At 37.9% G+C, this 19,025-nt stretch overlaps 1 protein-coding gene across 2 annotated transcripts in view; it reads right to left on the reverse strand.

Moving 5' to 3' along the window:
* The window catches only part of LOC108270173 (peroxidasin), a 70,496-nt gene that overhangs the window by 20,169 nt on the left and 31,302 nt on the right, over positions 1-19,025 (reverse strand). For both annotated transcript variants that reach the window (XR_008396952.1, XM_017476585.3), the window contains exons 5-12: positions 16,668-16,739; positions 14,860-14,931; positions 14,136-14,305; positions 10,403-10,520; positions 10,045-10,214; positions 8,704-8,976; positions 8,210-8,326; positions 2,552-2,710 (exon numbers count right to left, since the gene is read on the reverse strand). Coding sequence is in view for 1 of the 2 variants with exons in the window: in XM_017476585.3 (XP_017332074.1) it covers positions 2,552-2,710; positions 8,210-8,326; positions 8,704-8,976; positions 10,045-10,214; positions 10,403-10,520; positions 14,136-14,305; positions 14,860-14,931; positions 16,668-16,739 (1,151 nt within the window). In the remaining variant the exon portion in view is untranslated. The remainder of the gene's footprint in view (positions 1-2,551; positions 2,711-8,209; positions 8,327-8,703; positions 8,977-10,044; positions 10,215-10,402; positions 10,521-14,135; positions 14,306-14,859; positions 14,932-16,667; positions 16,740-19,025) is intronic.

Below are 19,025 nucleotides of genomic sequence, written 5' to 3' on the forward strand. Positions count from 1 at the left end.
GTATCTATGCAGTTAATTACTGCAAAATAAACATGTACTGTATAATCATTGTACTATGGAAATGACTAAAAGGAAACATTATGTTGAAGATCATACAACAGACCTCGGATAGAAGCGTCCGATGTTTGGAGTTGTATCTAAAGCTATTGTTATCTTTAATACACAAGGGAAATATAAAGGAAAGGGCGGAGAAGTGAAAAAGCAGAATTTCCCTTTAAAGGAACAGTCTAGTGTTTTCAACCGAATCTCTAATCACTGCATCTTTATTGTATTAGTGTTTACCGTATACAAGCATTTTAACATCTTCAACACCTGGACTAATGAAGAGAAAGGAAAACCCCTTGACTCAAAACACACTTACAGTAAAAGCATCAGGACAGTTACTGATTTCTGACAAACTTTTAAAACGCTCAACTATATAGCACTATATAATATAGCTATTATACAACTGTAAAAATGATAAACTAGGGATGTCCTGATCCGATCTCAAACAGTGCATTTACATGGACAACAATAATCCACTCTTAACCCGATTAACACCATACTTTGATTAAGAAACTACCATGTAAACAGCAATTTTTAATTACCTTAAACTAGTTAAGGTCATACTCGAAGTAAGCAATAATCGAATTAAGACAGGTGGAGTACTCCTGTTTTAGTCGCATAATGGACGTGTATTACAGACATGTAAACACCTTAATCACATTATGAACGTCGTGTGAGAGTTTTCACTGCATTTTGTGACAGGACACGATCACACACAGCAGTTTTACGTCGAACAAGAGAGTTCGGCTGTGTCCCAAACCGCATACTTGCCTACTATAGGCCTGTAGTGGGGAAAAATACATGTATCTCGGCTACTATATAGACGGTAAGTACGCGGTTTGGGACGCAGCCCACGGCTTCAAGAAGTTGTCTATTAGCACGTATAACATGACAAATAATTAACTGCACTTGAAGCGTTCGTAAAAAAAAATTTAATAAAAACACCCAAAACTGTATACAGTACCATAACAAAGACAAACTGTATGTTGATATGTGAAATTCTGGAGGGACGTCGGACGGCGTGACGTAATGACGCGGGCTGTTAATCTAATTATGTTTTAAAACATGTAAAACGGAAACATGACAGGAGTATTCTAAAAGCGACTCATGTAAACACCTTAATCACAATATTATTTTACTCAGAGTAATGTCAATAATTAGATTACTGCTGTCCATGCAAACGTAGTCAAAGATAAAGGCATTTTTTAACTGACTGGTATCGGCTTTACTGAGCACTAAGCTAAGCCCGAACCTTTGTTTTACGTCAGCTGTCATGCAGAGCACAATTTGTGGCAGGATTATGCAGCTAAAATGTCTGCAGTTCAATATTACCTGTTATTATTTGTTACGGCACCTAAAAACTAAACACTCAACAGAATACAGCAAGTTCCCTCAGGTGACGCCGGCAAAGACTGCACTGAAGCAGCACATACTGGAGGAGACTTTTAAAAGGAGAGAGAAATCTCCTCTCCTGGAATTGTTAATGGTTCTTAAATGATAAGAGCATATAAAAAAATAGTTTGTTTACTTTGTTACCCTCAACATTAAATGACTCGGATCGGGGGCAAAAATACGTGATCGGGACATCCCTATTATAAACTGTAATAGACAGCCACACTCTAAAATCACACATTTGTTACACCAGATTGTAAAAATGCTGCAGATTTGCTTCAAGAAACTGCAGACGGACCATACTGTGTAGTGTGCATGCTGTCTGAATTAGCATGAATAATTGAAGTTAATATTAATATATGACTATGGATATAGTGACAGGGCTTCAAAATTCCTGATTAAGCACAATTTGTGATTTTTTTAAATTAAAATCGAGAAATTCCGATTCTGTCTCACAATTCTTCTATACACCAATTTTTGTTAGAAACAGTATATATACTTAATATTTATTTTAGTGAATTAACAAATGACACAAACATCTGTACTCCAATAGCCCATACTGCTATTTATCACATTCCAAAGGTTAAAGGTAACTGGACACTAGCAATTTGAGAAATAGTAGCTGGCTAATAATTAATAGTCATGGAAATGTCTCTGGTTGATAATGATTCATATGCCAGTTGTGGGTGAAAATAGGTCGTAATGAATGTGGTCTATGAACAATACACCCCTGGCAAGCCATTGGGTGCAGCCATGACTCACTCGCCCCCGTATATTCATTTGGACATTTTTTCAGCAGTTGGAAATGTATTATTCAGTGTATAATATTAAATATCCGTTTTGCTAGACTAAAAACGTGTTCTTTTTCACTCCAAGTGGGTGCTTGGTTTGTTTTCAAATGTACCCATTGTTTCACAGTGTAATTTCTCCACTTTTCCTTCAGTAGGCTCACAATGATATTATGCTGTACATGGTCACTGGTCACTGCTAATAAGCATTTGATATGAAGGTTACCTGAGTACAAACTGACACTTTTCTTGAATAGAATTACAGTGAAAAACAAACTGAAGGCAATTATGTGTGCAGTCTTTCAAGATACTGATATAAATCTTACCTCTTTGTTGGATGTTAAGTTGCACAGCTGCTCTAACAGAGCCAACAACGTTGACAGCCTGACACTCATACTGGCCCTGGTCATGAGGAGCCACTCGAGAAATACGCAGTGTGCCGGTGAACAGGACCACATGGTGCCCATCAACCTGGAGAGGACTGCCTGGGATTTCAGGAGGGAGAGTTTTCATGAGCTGAAGTTTAAGTTTTATGGAAGCCCTGAACCATAAGATGTGATTTTCTTTTCAATTGCCATGTCGTTATTTTACTTGTCTCACTTGACTTAGTATCTCATGACTTCAACTTTCTAAGTCAATCTAAAAAATATTTTTTATTGCCATCTTATTATTATGATTTGCTAATTTCATTATTTTGACTTAGTATCTTGTTACTTACTAATTCAGTGTGAATTTTTTTTTACTGCTCTCTTGTTATTTCGACTTACTCCTTATTTTGGTTTAATTAAAAATACCCCATAATCCATCAATAAGATTTTTGCTTATAATTTATTCTGTTTCTCACATAGTCAGTAAGTCAGACATTACTTCAGTGCAATTCACTTGACACAAATATGGTGAATGATGTTCATTCCAGAGCACGTAATGGACAGTAGATGACACTAGAATAAACAGAGGATAGTACTCTAACTCCTAGGCTCGTTCAGACCATTGGACCCTTTTTAGATTTGCCCTTTTTATATGCAAGGGTTAAGGGTCACTTGGAAAATGTGCATTTCCAAAGAGAAAAACTGGCAGAAAAAAATATATCAGAATAGTAAAGGCTTTTAAAAAACTTTTTAGTTTCTGCCAATTTTGCTGCTCCATTATCCATTATCAATTTTGCGATGAACTTATTGCTTCTATAAAGCAGGCTACTACTAAATATGAGTGAATGAATGTAGTAAATGTGTCACGCAGTACCACGAGCACCAGATAGGTGCTCACGCTAATGAACTCGACCTCTGTTTTGTCCTGAGAGATTCATATGTGACCGTGAGGGAGAGATATGCAAGATTAACATTCATTTATTTATCTTCAGAAAGTGCTTTATCTTGGTCAGCGTGACAGTAGATCCGGAATCTCTCCTGGTAATCAGCCGGAGGAAATCCACACTGACACGGGGAGAACATGGGAAACTAAACAGAAACAGTGACCAGAATCGAGCCTATAAGATATTTAGTGAGGTGTCAGTAATGAGCACTCTTTATCACTCAGTTTTCCACACTTGCGTTTTTGCTTGTCTGCCTTGCTGTCTGAAATTTTTATCTGGGACCCAAGTGCACAGTTCACTAAATACAAATCTAAATGTTTTAATGGGTTTGTGTAGAGTACACAAAAATGAACAATAATAATAAAAAAGATACAATACAACACAAATACAATGTAAAAGTACAACGGTACAATTTAAAAGCCAGACAAATAAATACCAATAGAACGGTTCTAACCCAACCCACAATGCGTCAAATATTCAAGGTGAATGAATAAACAAAGCACAGTCCATAATAAATGATAAGATTTTCATCATTTTCTGTACGTGTTGTTCTTTAGTCAAATCTGCACAGGGTCATAATATTTTAAATATTATTTAAATCAGTAGGCAGTGATATTCTTCTTCTAAGAAATAAGTTAATGATAAAATACTCTATTTTTCCTCCCTACCAAACTAGTGAGTGTACCAGAAGTCAAAAGATTTTCATTCAGTTTCTGGAAGTACAAGCTCCTCTGCTACCTGATCCGCATCCCCTGGCCAATTTAAACTGTGCATGCGCGGCTAATATCCTCTTCTTTTGCGTGTCCACGTCTAAAGTATTTCTCTTAGCTGGGTAAAAAATGTTGGCAATAAAGATTTTCACACATTTTTCAAAAACTGTACAGATTAACTCACACTGACTGTATAGGCAATATCTCAGGACACCTATATAGAGATCCTATATAGAGATCCATTCAGAGCTCGTCAAGAGAAAGTAGACCAAAGATTGGAAAAACATCCATCCATCTTCCATACCGGTTATCCTACACAGGGTTGCCTGGAGCCTATCCCAGGGAACTCGGGGCACAAAGCAGGGGACACCCTGGACATGGTGCCAACCCATCGCAGGGCACAACTGCACCCATTCACACACTTTGGACAATTTAGAAATGCCAATCATCCTACAACACATGTCTTTGGACTGGAGGAGGAAACCGGAGTACCCGGAAGAAACCCCCGAAGAATGAGGAGAACATCCAAACTCCACGCACATGGATGGAGGCTGGATTCGAACCCTCGAGCCCAGAGGTGCAAGACAAACGTGCTAACCATGCTAACTTCTTAGTATTGAAGTCTTTCTGATTTCCACCAAATGCAACAATAGATGTATTGCTATGAAATGTCATGTATAACATCTTTTAAACTTGACTATTCTCACATTACCCATCGTCTTTACTAAGAGCCTAAAGACTTTCTTAGTAAACTATTAATAAACTATATACAGTGTCCTCCACAATGTCTGGGACAAAGGCCAACAAAGGCATTTTTTTTGTTTGCCTCTGTACGGCACAGTTTCAAATTTGTACTCAAACAATTCAAATTTAGTTCAAGTGTACATCCCCCGAGACCCACAACCACAATTTCGAGGCACCATTATATTTGGGAGATAGGGATTTAGAGGTGTTTATGATAACTCAAGTGTGTTTAACTATTTTATTGGTGCAGGTAAAAGAGAGCTTATAGCACCTAGTCTTGATTCTATGTTTCTGGACACATTTGGAGTCTGCTTTTGCTGTTTGTCAACATGAAGACCAGAGTTGTGCCAGTCAAGGAAAACATAAGTCTGAGAAACAATTATAAAACAGTAACCAACTCTGGTCAAACCTTAGGCTTCCCAAAATCATCTGTTTAGAACAATAATAATAAGAAGAAATAGATAACTGGAAAACTCAGTAACCACAAAGAGACTGGTAGGCCAAGGAAGACCTCCAAAGCTGATGACAGGAGAATTCTGACCATAATGAAGAAAAATCCCCATACACCTGTCCGAGAGATCAGAAACACTCTTCAAGCAGCAGCTGTGGATTTGTCAATGACTACTGTCTGCAGAAATACAGAGGCTACACTGCAAGATGCAAACCACTAGTTAGCCAGAAAAGCAGGATGGCCAGGATAGTTTGCTAAAAAGTACCTAAAAGAGCCTGAAAAGTTCTGGACAAAAGGTCTTGTGGACAGATGAGACCAAGATTAACCTGTATCAAAATGATGGCAAGAGCAGGTGCTTCAGTCACATCCACTGCTAAGAGGTGCATCAAATGAAGCACATAGCCATACAGGAGACTCCATAGACAAACAACGGCATTAGAATGGGTTGTACTGAAGAGCTCAGGGACTTTAAACGTGGCACTGTTATAAGATGCTTTGCCACACATCACTTCATGAGGTTTCTTCCCTGCTAGATCTGCCCTGGTCAACGTTAAGTGCTATTACTGTGAAATGGAAGCTTCTAGGGACTCTGGGAGCAACATCATCACAAAAAATATACTGTATATATTTGCTCAGAGAAAAAAGGTGAAATTGCTGATTTTGTTTAGTAGCTGATGGTGTTTTTCCAGAAAGGCTTTATGACATAAACAGAAAGTAAAAAAAAGTCTGAAAATTCATAATGGCAACAATCACTATTACAAAAAAACATATAAGTAATTATGACTTAAACCATGGATTGATCAACCTAAAAAAAAAAAAAAAAATGCAGACTGGTGGATCTGTATTTGGGGTCAGCTTGTGACAAACCTTTACTTTTTTGATTTAACTTGTGTTTACTTAAAATTTAAGTGAACGCATTGTGTTGTTCTACTATGAGGCTAGTACGATGATAAGGATGGTGAGTACTTCAAGGCCTTTATAACACATGGCTTGTTTTCCCAATAACATCTTACTCAGTAAACCCAAACACTTAGTGCTAAAGTACAGATACCAATGGCTCTGGTTTGAACCTGTTTTACTCTTTATCATCCTGGTCATCTACTTGCTCGTGTGTAATGGACCGAGGATGATTTTATAAATATACACAGTGGTGTGAAAGGTTGTACCAATCATTTTATCAATAAGAATATATGTTATTATCTTAACCAAGGATTTTGCTCTGTTTAGTCCTTTATAATAACTTGCAATCCCAAAGGACCTAGTGATCTGCTCTCTCCTCTCTGGCACTTTTCTTCTCTGTAACTCTCTAAGGGCTAGGGGAAAATCCTCTTTATCATTTAATATAAAGGAAATAAAATTCCAACAAGGAAGCAAAATGTTTGTGGTTTAGATCACCATACTCGTTAACCATTATGCCTTTTATGTTATGGTAAAAGCTCATATTGCATCGATTGCATTTGTTTAGTATAACCGTAGGCAGGCAAGATTTGTAAATTGTGACGTTTTCATGCATGTGCGCAGATTTGACGCGTGGTACAGATCGGACTTCATCTTCACTACCTGACCGTGTCCTTCCCCCCATCCCCACATCCCCAAGTGTGCAATTTACCCTTGGATTTCCTCTGGGTGATTACCAGGATACTTTCTGAAGATAAATGAATGTATAAATGAATGAATGTTAATCTTACATATCTCTCCCTGAGATTCACATATGAATCTCTCAGGAAAAAACAAAGGTTGAGTTCACTAACGTGAGCGCCTATCTGGTGCTCATGCACTGCTGTGGGACACATTCACTACATTCATTCACTCATATTTAGTAGCCTAACTGCTTTATAGAAACAATAAGTTCATCATTAAATATAGCAGGCATGGGCAAACAATAGATAATTGATAACAGATAATGGAGAGGTGAAATTGGCGGAAACTAAGACGTATTTTAAAAGACTTTACTATTCTGATATATTTTTTTCTGCTGCCAATTTTTCCCTTTGGAAATGCACTCCAAGTGACACTCAAATCTTGCGTATGAAAAGAGCAGATCTAAAAAAAAAAAGAATAAAGGTTTGAACGGGTTAGAACAGTCAAGAGTACTATTTTCTGTTCATTCTAGTGTTATTGTTGAGTCACCTGCTGTCCATTAGCAGCTCTTGAATGAACATATTCTGAGTAGCTTAGAACTTTGCATCAAGTCTAAATAAGCACTTAGTAAGGCAAAATAACGATACAGCAATTGAACAACTATTCACATTTCGCAGTTCAGCGCTTCTTATTCTGATATTTACGATAATCTAATTCTCACAATGTTACTCCACCCACCTAATCATTATAATTCAATGCATAATTAGAGCTGACTCCCTGAAATACTTGTTAGCCGTTTCTTTATTTAACTATAACATTCAAAATGACACATTATACATTTGTACTGAAAGCAGAAATGTAAAAACGATCAACTTATCTACATACCATATTTATATTCCAGGGGCTCGTTTTAGATTTAGAACTGAGTTACAAGTTGAAAGTGTAAAAATGGTATTATAGATATGAAAAACAAATTTTAAATGTAAAAGAAAAATGTATGTATGTAAATGTAGGTTTAATTGTGTTTAATGGATAAAGTGAGTGGGATAAAATGGGCAAAAAGGTTACGAAACGCTGGATTAGATCAATGGACTGTCAATTGCTAAGTAACAAACAGAACCATGGAAGCAGAAAGCAGACAACCCTTCAGAAGTGTGAGAAATAGAGGTCCATTAAATCATCTCACCGCTGCGTGTCCAGGCTATGACAGGCTGAGGATAGCCTGTAGCTTCACAGGGGAAATCCACTGTTTGACCTTCTAACACCGACTGGTCCTGTGGGGTCACTGTGAACTGAGGAACAGCTGCAGGGGAAACACATACAGAGAAGTGCGACTGATTTATAGTTAGAGTGAGACAGCATTAGTTTTAGAAGTGTGAGAATAAACAGAACTGAACCTTTGCTCTTTGCTGTTTTCTTTTATCTTGTTGTCATATATGTTTCCACTGATGCATGGGACTTCAGAGAAACTTTAACAAAGAAAGCCTAATTACTCGTTATTAAAAAATATTAAAAATGAAAAACTTGATTCAAGTTTTTGAACGTTCTTGATTAAAGAACACTTTCCTCCAATACGGTCTTTATTTTCTTCTTTTTTTTCTTTCTTTTTAAATTTTTATTTTTATTTTTTTATAAGTGTTTGTGCACTACTTTTAAAACGTTTCTCTTCTTCTCGCTTACCCTGCACTATGATGTAGGCAGTGGCGTGGATGGTGCCCATATTATTGCTGGCGTAGCAGGTGTACTGGCCTCCATCAGCCTGGTTGACATTCTGGATATAAAGCCCTCCCGAGGATGTGATGCTGATGCGAGGATCGCTGGGTAGAGCGCTGTGGTCTCCTCTAGTCCATGTCACCCGAGGATGAGGCTGCCCTGTGGCACTGCACTCCAGAGTCACACTCTGTCCCACCAGCACCTCTGTGTTCTGAGGCTGGATCACGAAAGTAGGCGGAGCTACACAGGATCCCACAGCAGACAAAAACACCATTCAGTTTTCCCAGTGCTGATAACCAACAGTAGGAAGAACAATGGACTTTTCACATCTAACATGTCTGAATGGCTTTACGTTTAATGCTCAACTTTTAGTTATTAGTTTATGGCTAAAAATAAGGCAATTTAAAATATTTTTATTTATTTTTTTACACTGGCGCTTTACATTACCACTTTTGACCAGCACCGCAGACTCTGAACAGATGAGACACATCTGTTTTGAATTTGACGCATACTTCTCTGACAATCCGTCTTTTTCATTGTTGGCCTTTTTTTGTAAAACAAGCCACGTCGTCAGATTGCTAATCAGACCAGAGAGGGTAAATAAAATGAGAAATCTACAAAAGTCTGTAAAATCTTACCCCTTACTAGCCTAATGTCTCCAGCCCTGTAGTCAGTTTGATCAGCAGATACAGACAGTTATTATTACTAAAAGGTTATACCAGCTATTGAATACTATTGGTGCATATCTTTTTTTTTTTTTTGGCCTAGATTGTGAATGATAGATTGTGTTCACACTAAAGACATGAAAAGTACAATTGTGTGTGTCCAATTAGTTAGTGAAATGATGCATGATGTATGAATCTAAAACAGATATTTTATTAATGCCAAAAGAAAAGGAGGATTCAATTTTGTTGATGTCTTTATTATATTTGCTCACACTTTTATCCCCATAAACTACCAACAACCGTGCAAGACCGCAGAGTGTAAGCAACTCACTCATCAAGGTTACTCTGAAGAAACTAAAATATGAGTTATTTAATAACAGGTCTTCACTATTATTCTAAACTGTGGGAAATGTTAAAATAAAATAAATAACACCCTTCTATGAGAAGATGTGTCCAAGCCTTTAACTTCTACTGTAAATGGGGTGACATTAAAACACTACAGTGATGCCCACAATTTATAGAAAACAGATTTCAGCATCTAAACTTGAAGCAGAGTTATTGAGAAAGAAAGAAAGAAAAAGTAGCTTCTCATGAAGCTTCACGTTTTGTTCCTGGGACAGTCATACGAAGGTGTGAGGCTTACATGGTGTGCCAAAGTAGCGCAAGGTGACCTCTCCTGTTTTGACCTCGCCGGCGACATTTTTGGCCATGCACTGGTACACGCCCTGGTCAGTTTCCCTCGGGTCCTGAATCATCAGCGTGCCGTCTTCCAGAAGATTCAGACGCGAGTCATCTCCCATGTTAAGGGCGTTGCTGTAAGAACACAGAATTCAATCATTCAAAATACAAAATCTTGGATGAAGCCAAATTATTAGCTCTGTAAACAACGTGCAAAATGTGCAGACTGAAAACGACAACAACAACACAGCAGTAATGCACTCTTATTCTTATAATATAATATAGTAATGCTTTATTGTTCTTAGATTAAAAGTTGCTCTCACTTATTTCTTAGCCAGATGATCTGGGGTTTGGGATTGCCCTCCGCCCTGCATGTGAAGTACACAGTGTTCCCTGAGGTCACGTCCACATCCTGTGGCTCAGATGTGATCCGAGGAACCTCTATACACACGTCAAACAGAAGTGAAGTAAAAGGAATGCTGGGGAGGGGTAACGTTGGTGTAAGAAAGGAAAACAACAAGGACACAGAATAATGGTACTAGAGGTGGATTAGTATGCTGCAGACATATTTGGACTGTAGAATGCTGACTTGTACATGATGACGTCATGAAAGTTGGATGTCTAACTGCGGGACTACAGTATAATGTCTCGGCACATCACCAGACCAATGGAGACTGAAAAACATGCTGAGAAACCCTGTGCCTTTACAGCCATCACGATTTGCACTAAAACGACTGCATGCATGGCAGAATAAGCTGCCAAAGCCATGGCTTCTGTTCATTTAAGCATATTTACGAATGATAGACAGTGTTGTAGTAGCCTTTTATTACATTTTATATTAATCAGACCGATTGCAGAGGTTTTACACGGTTATAACCGTGTCCAAAGCATTATCATACTATTTCTACACAGCCAGAGAGAGGGAGAATACGACAGGTCAATAACGCTTTCTGACGTCGTAATTATAGCTCTGTTTGCAAGCCACGCTCAAACTGCCACCATTCTACACCACATGCACTGGAGTGGCAGTGCCACACTGAGCCATGATGTGTTTTTACAGCTGCTCCAGCTCACTGTGTATCATTCCTGAGCAGAGAGGGGGAAGACATTCCAGTGCAGAGCCTGCAGAGGCATTAAGAGATGGTTTACACCAACAAGCCTGGGCAGGTTTGTGGCAAATTAGCCACAGTAGTTTGCGGCTTCTTTGTAGTACATAGACAACTGCTGTGTACTTGAAGATCAGTGAATTACATATGAGAAAGCACTAAAGCTTTCTAGCTCAGTTTTGAATGAAACAGGAAGAAACTTGCTTCAGGAAGGAAAAAAAAAAAGCTCATGTTTGCCCACATCTGAGTTATATGAATAAGTCTGATGGCTGGGCTGCTTTACCGCTGACAGCACTGGCTCCCTGTAGGACTGACCTTCATTTATTTAGCAGATGCCTGAGACTCAGGGAGTTGCATTTGACCCACTACTCACTCTGGAAGAACATTCAACGAGTAGGAGGCGAAATACATTAACGGTGTTACATCTGGAAAACGCAGTTCTTACCCTGCATTCATACTAGCAAGAAATATTCTCGCTAATATCAGTCTGAGTAGATACTTCTCCATCCATAACTGTCCAGTTGACTGAGGAACTCAGTTCCACTGAACTCGATACAAAAGGATATTATTGCTTTCACATCCCTTAAAGCAAGACGTTCCCTACTGTTGCATTGGAAGTCTGCTAAATATCCATCTATCTCCCAGTGGCTAAAGGACGTAATGTTTTTTCTAAAACTCGAGAAAATAAGGTATACGATGAAGGGTTGTACAGACAAGTTTTTTTTTTTTTATTTTTTTTTTATAAATGGCATCCCTTTATTGTATACTTTATGGAGTTACAGACACTTCCCACTTAAATTTTTGTGCCTGCTGTTGGGTTTACAATATCTATATAACCAGCGACAGTTATTGGGTAGCCATGATGAGCCAGGGGGGTGCGGGGGCGGGTTTGTTTTTGGTGTTTGTACTTTTAATTTCGTTTTCCTTTGTTAGTATAAAAAGAAAAAGAACTGTGAACGATTTCTGCTGAGTGTTGCTTGGTTTGTTTTCTTCTTCACAATGAAATATTTGGGAGGGGGAGGGCAGAGAAAAGTAATGTTCAGCAGACATGTTCAGCAGAAATGATCAGTAGAAATGTTCAGCAGAAATGTTCAGCAGAAATGTTCAGCAGAAATGTTCAGCAGGAATGTTCAGTAGAAATGTTCAGAAGAAATGTTCAGTAGAAATGTTCAATAGAAATTGAACTGGAGATTCTTTGAGCTGAAATAAAATATAAACATTAAATAAGAAAAAAAAATAAAAACTGTCCAGTTTAGTTTTTAAAGCGTAAGAGCTGGAATGTAAACAATCTGCTGCATAATTTATACATATCACCATTACCTTTGGTTAAAATACATATTTATAGTTTAATAAAAACCTGAAAAAGGATTAGATCGCATTAACAGTTTGTCCCATTTTGCATAACAAACACGGTTGAATTAAAAGTATTATAGTCATAAAACATGTACTGCACTTAAGTCAATAATATAATACAGTGCCCTCCACTAATATTGGCACCCTTGGAAATTATGAGCGAAGAAGTCTGTGAAAAATTGTCTTTATTGTTTAGCCTTTTGATCTCTTGTTCAAAGAATTCACAAAATACTCTACCCTCATGGATAAAAAAAACAATTGCAAACACAACACATGTTTATCCAAAAATAAAAATCTTTTTAAACATATGTGTGCAACAATCATTGGCACCCTTTTAATACTATGTGCTATGTGATACCTGCTAGGCATTCTCCTATAATGCCTGATGAGGTTGGAAAATACATGGCAAGGGATCTGAGACCATTCCTCCATAGAGAATCTCTCCAGATCCTTCAATTGCTGGTGGATGCTCCTCTTCAGTTCACCCCAGAGGTTTTCTATGGGTTTCAAGTAAGGGGACTGGGATGGCCATGGCAGGACCTTGATTTTATGGTCAGTAATCCATTTCTATGTGGATATTCTATATTCCTAGGTCATTTGGCCATTGTTATGAATGACTAAGGGAATTTTGTCCCATGTGTTACATCATATTTATACCCCTGTGAAACAGGAAGTCATGGTTGAACAATTAAAAAACTTCAAATATAAATGGGAATATACTTCAAATATATTTTTTTCATATGAATTCATAGGAGTACCATTAATTGTTGCACACCTATATTTAACAAAGTTTTTTTTTTTTGATAAATCTGTGTTGTGTTTGCAGTTGTTTGATATCCATGAGAGCAGAGTATTTTTGTGAATTTTTTGAACAAAAGGTTAAACAATAAAGACAAATTTTCAGTCTTATTTACCAAGGATGCTATTATTAGTGGAGGGCACTGTAAAATATATATTGTATTATATTATATTATATTATATTATAATATAAAAACAACTACATAATATCAATAGTAACAGAGGCAGCAAAACTGGACTAAAGCTGAATATTTGAAAAACGTTGCCTGATCGTTTGCCTATCTTCAGTCACGTGCCCGCTGTGTTCTTCAGATTCCTGTTCTTGGCTGACAGGACTGGAAGCTGATCTTTTGTCGTTGTAACACATTCACTTCAAGGTTCAGTGTTCCGTGCATTCTGAGATGCTTTTCTGCTCACCGCAGTTGTAAAAATGCAGCTATTTGAATTACCATAACCTATCTGTCAGCTTGAACCAGTCTGACCTCTGACCTGTCTCATAAACACTGCGTTTCCACCCGCAGCACTGCTGCTCACTCGTTGCTTTTTGCTTTTCACACCATTCTGTGTAAACTCTAGAGACTGTTGGGAGTAAAAATCCTGTGAGATCAGAAGTTTTCTGAAATACTCAAACCAGCACCAACAACCATGCCACAATCTAAATGCATGAATTCACTTTCTTCCTCATTCTGATGTTTGATCTGAACCTCTGTATCTTCCTGGTTTTATGTGTTGCACTGCTACCGCATGAGTGGTTGGCTGGATAAGTGCACGAGTGAACAGGTATTCGTAATTGCCTTACCACAGTTGAGCTCCTCTGCAGTGAGGGTGGCCACAGATCGGCCCTGCAGGCGGCTGGGGTATTCACACGTGGCAGCAGCCTGGGCATTGCCAGACTCGGTGTACTGCTTCAGTAGGTCTGCCAGCCATAAAAGCTCGCAGTCACAATTCAGTGTGTTTGAGTCCAGACGCCTGAGCAGGGACATACAGATTTTATTTAAACTCCTGTCAATTAGATTTTACTACTTGATGATGAATGAATGAATGAATGCCTTTTATTGTCACTATACATATGTACAATAGTATGATAGTATAAGCTATGAATATAATTGACATTTTGCACACTGTTGAATATCAGCATTGTAATGTAAATGCAAACATGTAAAAAATGGTAAATGTAATATAAATATTGTAATGATGTCACTCATATAAAAAATAATCTATTTTTTTTAAAGAGGCAAGATGACCATTATTTCAATGTAGTATTTAAGCATTAAAGATCTAAGTAAACTTTTATAATCTTACACTGATAACATCCATTCATTCTGTTTAATAACTTCTAATCTCTCAATGTCAGGTTTCTTTGTAGAGCTCAGCTGGACTGTGACTTGTTCCGGAGATCAGACTTTTACAAGTCCAGCTGCCAGTTTGTACAGTACAGTATCTTCACTTTCAAAATACAAGATTGCCCTGCATTATGTGACCTTCCTCTCGTGTGTTGTTTTGCATTTGCTGTGAGCACTCACAGTCTCTTCATGGACTGTAGATGGGAGAAAGTCCCCAGTGCAAGGTGTGTTATTCTGTTGTTGTGCAAAAACCTTTAAAAAGCAGACAAGATAACACAAAACAAATGGTGTCAAGGATTGCGTGAAATCATATCTCTCCACATATGACACACCAAACACCAAGGAAGAATTCTATATAATTGCTTATATATTATGTGACTAATATACACTGTATAAAACACCTCCAGCATTCCACTGCTAGAGCTCACACATTCTTTCCAAAGTGTTTACAGGATATTTTACAGCAGTTGTCACCAACCCTCTTCCTTGAGATCTACATTCCTACAGGTTTCATCTCCAACCAAAATCTAACATACCTGTTTTAGTCGATCAAGAACATCTTAAAGCAATGATTAGACGGTCAGGTGGCACGATTATGGTTGGAGCTAACGTCTGCAGGAAGGTAGATATCCAGGAACAGGGTTAGTGACCACTGTTTAACCGTGTATACATGATAATGAATACTTTGAGACTCTTGTACAACATATAGTAATGCGAAGAAATTGACTGCAATCAGTCTGCTACAAAAGCAGACAAAATATTGAACTGTTAAAGAGAATCAGTTGCAAAACTTCTGTATGAAGCTGGGCAATGCTCTACTCCCAGCTGTGAGGACCATATACTCCCTGAACGGCCAGTTCTCCAAGACTCTCTTATTTTATACAGGAAATAATATGATTGCTTTCCCAGAGTTTGTGTAATCACTCCTTCGCTCTTTACCAAACATGTTCTGGAACCTCAAACAGCATTCCATCATCGATCATTTATCAGTATTAAAAACAGATGACCATGCTCAATGGATATTGAGAAACTGTCCCATCTTCCATTAAGCATGTGCTGAGCTGAGAAACGCTTCCTCTTCCCATCTGGCACAAGTCCCATGGACACACTAACCTAGAAAAATATTCCATTCTAATATGTCTGAGAAAAACAAAACAAAAACCCTGCACTGATTTTTTTTTTCTGTGCACCAGTTTTATAAGCACTTCCTGCACATGGGATCTTTAAGAGTCCCTTCTCTCTCCTTCTCTCTTTGTGTTAGTCCAGGTGTCTCCTCCATCCTGTTCTCAGAGGGACTGGAAAAGGAGGCTGGATTCCAGCACGTCACCCGTAAACAGAGGTGGAAGAAAGGAATCAGATCAGCTACCAAACTCCAAACATCTGCTATGAAATCCAAGAGGGAGGAGGAGGGGAAGTGGGGGAAGAAATCTTTTCCAGTGGTCATCTTCACTCCAAGTCTGGTTCATGTATAATTTTGGGCGAAGTAAGCCAGACTTTCATTTACATACACCAAAATTCCACAGATGCAACACTGAAAGATGATACCACTCTCCAAAATGTATGAGGCGATAAAACAGAGCTTGAAAAAGTCTCCAGATGACTACAACGCCGATTCCATTTACGGTTATGATCACAAAAAATACATACAACTTTTGAAACGGGATAATCATAGAGGCTAATTTTAAGAATGATGGTTCCTGCTTTTACAGGAATTGAGAACAGAAACATACTCCAGTGTCATGTTGGAGGCATTACATGCTTTTCAGTTCACCTTCAATGCCAGGGCATTGTCATTGCAAAATAAGCAATATGATCATTACTATCATGAATAGAGGTTACACAGTGTGTTAGATCACCCTCATGCATCTACATGACTGCTTTGATCTGCTGTCCAGAGACTCATTAACGTGTTGAAAAAAAAAAAAAAGGTACAATGAATGGATCCTAAAGGATGAACATCAGAGAGATGATATCCTAGAGGGACTCACAGCCGTTCCAGTTTGGGCAAGTGAATGAAGGACTCGGGTTCTAATGCTTCGATGTTGTTGAAATGGAGATATCTGTAAGAAAAGAAAGAAGATACATATGATAAATACCGTACATTTATTTATTACAGGAACGTTTGCTCTTCTGGTTCTGCTTTAGTCTTCCAAATGTCTTTTATTTGCATTTTCAACACAAATAGGAATTTGATAGGCATGTGGTTTAATACTAACACACCCAGAAGAGATTTATGAGCGATTCAGTGTGTGTGTGATTGCTGGGACTGATATCAAAAACGCCCCTGAGAGAAAGCAATCTTCGCAGCATTTGCTTAACTGGCTTAAAATCAAAGAGCGAAAAAAAAACCCCCAGATCAACTTGATTGTTTGCATCAATTTTTGGCAACAATTCCAAGCCTGGCAAAAAGAGTATTGGTAATTTTTAAAAAATGGAAGTAAGGGTTTTAAATACAAAACAGCAGTCTTAACAGATGTTTTATGGATTTCAGTCCTCGATCAATAAAGAGCTACTGAATTTTTTTGGTTGTTGTTATTTAATGCTAACGAACCAGCTTGAGCTGACATAGCCAAAACAATGTATTTACTATATGACTTTTAAAAAAAAAACAAAAAAAAAAACAAGTGGCTTGGTTTGTCATTATCTGAACTGAAAACATGATAATAGCACACAGGCATCTGCAAAATAAGTTGTGTTAGTATTATATCCGACTTTCTCACACATATTTGAGGTTACATAGACTTCTGTTTTGCTGGGAAAAGTAATGATGCCTACAGCAGAAAAAGACCAACAGCAATAAACATACAAAAACAAAAGCCTAAATAATCATGACGTTTAAACTTTTGGTTAAGGGTTCTGCCCTCCAGGCGCAAAAGAGACGCGTTTGCCCCGTTGTCTGGAAATCGCAAGTTCAAGTGCTGGTGAAGACCAAGAGAGCAAAATTGGATGGTAAACTCTCTCTCAAGCCAACTGTGGGTACCTGTGAGCTCATGTATGCAGAAGAGGACAGATAGTGCTTTCCTTTGTTATGCTGCCCTGTAATGTAGCATGAGCAGAATTTTGGAAAAAATCATTTGTCTTAGAGGAAGCAACCATCCTCAGGTGGTAGCTTGGTCTTATGATTGGGGAGAGCTGGCTGGTGGGTGGGAATTGGCGAAAACTAAATTAGAGAGAAAATGGGGGAAAAGGCAAAAGCCATGAAAGCTATATTTAATGTAACAATAGCAAGCAGCAGATAAGGCACTATTCACTGCTATTACTACTACTAATAATAATACTACTACCATTGCTATCACTACTACTACTGCTAATGCAATTACTACTACTACTACTACTACTACTACTACTACTACTACGACTATCAGTCCATACAGAATTTTGAGTTTTTTTGTGATTGTTGCGGCCAAAAATGCTCGCATTTGCAACAGCTTTTTTTTTCTCCAAAAATTTGCGATACAACGTGCAGTGTTTTTGTGCTTTGTGTGTTTTTGTGCTTGAATTGGTGCAATTGCCCAAAACTGTTTTGCAGTGATGTTTGTTGGTAAATGAGACCTTTTTAGCTGTACTCATGTTCAACGCATGTGAATCGAAGAGGGCTTTGGCTGAATAGCACGATGTGATGACGTCACATGATGCGTCATGGCCCAAATCTGCAGAAAATATGTGGTAACTTTGAAACTTTCTTTGCTTTTGCGGTAATTTCTGTGATCGCAAAATCCAGGAGGGAGTGGAATATTACTATGCTTACAATACTACTATGAATGCTAATACCATTCCTACTGCTAATACTGTTAATACTCCTACCGTTACTATCACTACAACTACTGCTAAAGATATTACTACTACTACCATTATCATTATGAGTATGACTATTGCTAATGTTATTACTACTATGGCGACTATTACTTACTGCTAATTACTACTACTGCTAATACTATTACTACTGCTACTACTACTACTTCTAGAACTACTGCTATTATTATTACTAATAATATTAATACTACTACTGGTAATGCTAGTACTACTATAACTACTTTTACTAATACTGCTATTACTAATAATAATATATTGGCTATAATATATAATTTTTTGCTGGCCTGTGTAGTCAGATGAGAGGCCCTGAAATCTGCATGTTTTATCATGGGGTCCAGATGTTCCAGATCCAGAGGTTAGGGGTCATGGGTTAACGCTACAAAACAGCTCGCTGCACATGCTGCATGCATATTGTTAGTAACACACCCGGGCATTTGTGTTACACATCAGCTTCATGGCTTAACTGTTAAAATAATTCATGGCTCTGCCATAGATTTTGATCAGAACGTTTTTTTTTCTTCCATATTATGTTA

The sequence above is a fragment of the Ictalurus punctatus genome, chromosome 9 (genome assembly GCF_001660625.3).
Source record: "Ictalurus punctatus breed USDA103 chromosome 9, Coco_2.0, whole genome shotgun sequence".
Lineage (NCBI taxonomy): Eukaryota > Metazoa > Chordata > Actinopteri > Siluriformes > Ictaluridae > Ictalurus > Ictalurus punctatus.